General features: G+C 32.2%; 1 protein-coding gene across 3 annotated transcripts in view; it reads right to left on the bottom strand.

Annotated features, from left to right (window-relative positions):
* The window catches only part of LOC106872353 (ras-related protein Rap1), an 82,694-nt gene that overhangs the window by 57,442 nt on the left and 21,410 nt on the right, over positions 1-3,842 (bottom strand). The window contains exon 2 of one of the 3 annotated variants that reach the window (XM_014919315.2): positions 2,591-2,739. The exons of the other annotated variants lie outside the window; for them this stretch is intronic. Within the exon in view, the coding sequence (XP_014774801.1) occupies positions 2,591-2,615 (25 nt within the window). The 5' untranslated portion in view covers positions 2,616-2,739. The remainder of the gene's footprint in view (positions 1-2,590; positions 2,740-3,842) is intronic. 3 annotated transcript variants of the gene reach the window in all.

The following is a 3,842-nucleotide window of genomic DNA, read 5'->3' on the forward strand; positions in this document are numbered from 1 at the left end:
TTTTACATCAACTCCTGTATTTCACCGATACATTCTTTAACCAGCCCAGAGGAATGAAAGGCAAAACTGACCTCAGCAAGATTTAAACTCAGAATGTAAAAACCAAAAACAAATACAAGGCATTTTGTCCAATCCTCTAACTATTCTGCCAACCTGCCACCCTGCAAACCACTAATAATAAAAAATCTTTGTGCCTGGTTCTGATTGTTGATGTATTTGCTATTGTTTCCAGCTATATTCATTTTCAGGAAATTACAAATATATTTCATTTGAATTAGCAACAAGTAAAAAAAAAAAAAAAAAGTATTTAGCTAGGAATGAAACATGAAAATGTAGACAGGAACTGAAATTCAAACTATAAAAATTATAGCTTTAGTTTCAAGATATGCATTCACGAGGTATAACTGATAGTAATACACAGACCACATATATAAACATTAAAGTAACGCATGATATTATACTAAAACTATTAGCCAAAATCCTGGTAATTATTCTTCGAACAATTTGATCAAGGGCTGTGTCCACAACCGTTGAAAGAATTTGAAAACTTGACAGCTACTAAACATCAGTGAAGTGATTCGAGAGGACTTGTGTGGAGGAAAAACTGGGTCAAGCATTTGGGTTAAAGGAGGTATATAAAACAGATGACAAGAGGAGAGAGGAGCCAGGTGTGCCTTAGTGGCCAAATCAGAGGAGCTAAGGTCTTTGTAATACTGGTAGACAGGGTAGGATATGAGAAAAGGTTGGAGATAGTTAATGAACAAGATCATGGACATGAACCAGTGTTTCATCGTCTCAATTTTTATAGAATTAGTTACTCAAGAGGTGAAGCATTTTTTGGCCTTCAAGAATAAGGTCAGTTTTTGCTACCTTGAATATTGAAATTGCCAAGAGATATCGACAATGGGAAGGCCTAGCATTTGTAGAGACACTGAAGGGTCTCATTGCATGCTGTTCATGTTTAGTGGGAGTACATTGTTTTTGTCATGTGAATTTGTACTGTAGAAGGAAACAAGGTTGACATGACCTATTGGAGTAGGTTTTCAATGATTCTATTCACAAAGCCAGCACAGGCTTGTTGGTTGAGGTGACTAGGTTGCAATAATACTAGGCATAAATGTCACAAAGTAAGATCCTATGCACTTTTAATAGCATCTATTAAAAAGAGGAGGGAGCAAAAAGAATTCTAAAGATAAGATTAAAGCTTAATCAGAGGTAAACAATAAAGACATAAATGGCACAACATATCTTCATCCTCGTCATGGTGTAAAAATGACAATTATAAGACAATGCAGGATAAAGATCCTTTTATAAACAAAAACCTCAGCAAAGGTCATGGAAAATAAAGAGGTTGTGAATATAGTACTGAGATCAGCAAGATACAGTTAAATTATTGAAATCAAACTGCACACTGACATGAATTTATGTAACATGTTGCTGGCAGAGTGAATAATATAAGAAACCTGCATAAATAAAGGTTCATGAATTTAATCCCTGTCTGGGGGTGCCTGTTGATGAATGCAGATTAAACTGAAGTGTTGCATGTTACAATAAATGTTTAAATTAAAACACAGAAAAAAAGATTAACAACTTGTTTTGTTAGGCATCGACTCGTCTACAAAATAACTAGGCATATAATAAGTTAAATAGGTGAGGTCTCTGACAAAAACTTTTTTATACGCATTTACTTCAGTATATTTCAATTCTGACTTAACTTTTATTTCCAACTGGTGGTGGTTTGATTTTAATATTTTAATAACATGATTGGAGGTGGAGTGAACCTAGCCACCATAAAAATCTCTGGCTTCATAAATATTTAAATACTAGAGTATTGTGTTCAAAAGTCACCTGATACTAGATGAAGCATGATGATGGTAATACAAGTTCAATTTTAGACTAGATATTTGAGTATATTTCAACAAATTTTATGCAATATGTACACTATCAAAACCTCTACCATAAAAATTCCACTTTTATTGTCCTTAATTTAGAAAAACTGGAAAACTCTTTTTTCGTGTCAACAGCCTACACATACATCTGTACATAATTATATACAATTAAGAGATCTGTACCAGAAAAAAAGCCAACACAATATCTTTATACAGGAAAAGTAATCACCCATGAAATATGTGTGTGTGCATGATTCCATATTTTATACATACATACATACATATATATATATATATATATATAAAAACACCAAAGTATATGAAGAGAGTAGAGGTAATTATAATAAGATTGAAAACTTTGGAAAACAAATTCAGTAAGGGATTCAGTGCAGTGAAAAACTACAGTTAACAATATCTTTACTGTGCTCAGTAATAAAACCACACGTGCACATAGCCAATACCAGAGGGAAAGAGTAAGGCTGCGGCTAAGTTTTATAAAGCATCTTTTTCTTCATTTGAAGAAGAGAATTTGTACAATGTTGTACACGAGGGAGAGAAAGAAGTTATTGCAAAACCACCAACTTTAAGAGATTAAATAGTGCAAGACTGTATGAACTAAGTGATTGAAAGTCAACGAAGTAAATTGCTAGAGTAAGCAGAAAGCAGGCATAAATACCCAGGGCAAGTTATTTTAGACTTACGCCTTTTAGACTTTGGTTGAAACATCTTGAAGGAAATGCTCCAGTTCTAATTCATTAAAAACAGCCAAGGATTTGTTGTAATATAAGCAGCCAACACCTGCTGATGAGGTCCACAGATTAGGCACTCATTCCAGTCAAAGACCAGAATCCTATCAGAATAATATTTTCAGTTAATTTTTTTTTTCAAAAGAGAAAAAAAAAGCAACAATAAAACAGTATAGGGAGAGAGATAGAGAAACTGTTCAATTAATGTTTACAAAATCTTCCAAGTTAATGGATACACGTGTTATCAAAAGATGGTTACCATCTTTGAAAATAAAATGAACTTGCAAAATACACTAATGTATATAGCTTGAGAGATGTCTCCACCACATCCTACAAAGGTTCTGCGCTGGAAATCAGGTATAAATTATAGGGTCACTGGCAAATTCATGTAAACTGCAACTGGCTTCATATTTTAACAAAGTGTGCAATACATTAGATCCAGTTCTAGGTTATTATACAGCTGCGCTTTTAAGCCTTAAAACTTAAATAAGTTTTGTGCAATAATATTGCTTGAAAAAAAAGGAGAAAAAATAAAAACAAAACAATTATAAACTTGCATACTACAGTGAGGATTTGGTTTTGAAGACAAACTACAAAAGCAAGCAAAAAGCATTCATCAAAATAAAAACAGGTGATAAGCAAAAGTAAAAACTTCAATATTTCCTTTGTGTTTCTAAAATAAATGGAAAATTCAATTGCTGTTTAATAGGAATTAATAAAAAATAATCAAGTCCTACTGTCCTGTATTGGTTTGAAATCAGTTTTTATTTATCCTCACAATAAGTACAAATTTCTTTCAAAACGTTTCTGGTGGTGCCTATTTATATGTCACGCATTTCAAATATTGTCTTTAAAATATACTGTTCAATTAAACAATTATAGACAAAAAAATACTGCTTCAACTTATTCTGCATGAATAAACAGAAAGTGGGTATTTACTTGCCTTTTACTTATTCTAGCTATTTTTCAACTTCATAGTAAATGAAATCTTTTAAATTATCTCAAAAGTGGTTCTTCAAATGCTAAACAATGCATAAATCTCACAACAGTTTTAAAATCAATTGCAGCGTGGAAGGTGTTTATAAGCCATTTAAAATAACACACAAAAGCCGTCAGATTCACTTCAACATTTAAATTTAATTTGTCAAAATATTTGTTGAAGTGAATCTGATAGCTTTTGTGTGTTATTTAAAATGGCTTATAAACA

The sequence above is a fragment of the Octopus bimaculoides genome, chromosome 3 (genome assembly GCF_001194135.2).
Source record: "Octopus bimaculoides isolate UCB-OBI-ISO-001 chromosome 3, ASM119413v2, whole genome shotgun sequence".
Taxonomy (NCBI): Eukaryota; Metazoa; Mollusca; class Cephalopoda; order Octopoda; family Octopodidae; genus Octopus; species Octopus bimaculoides.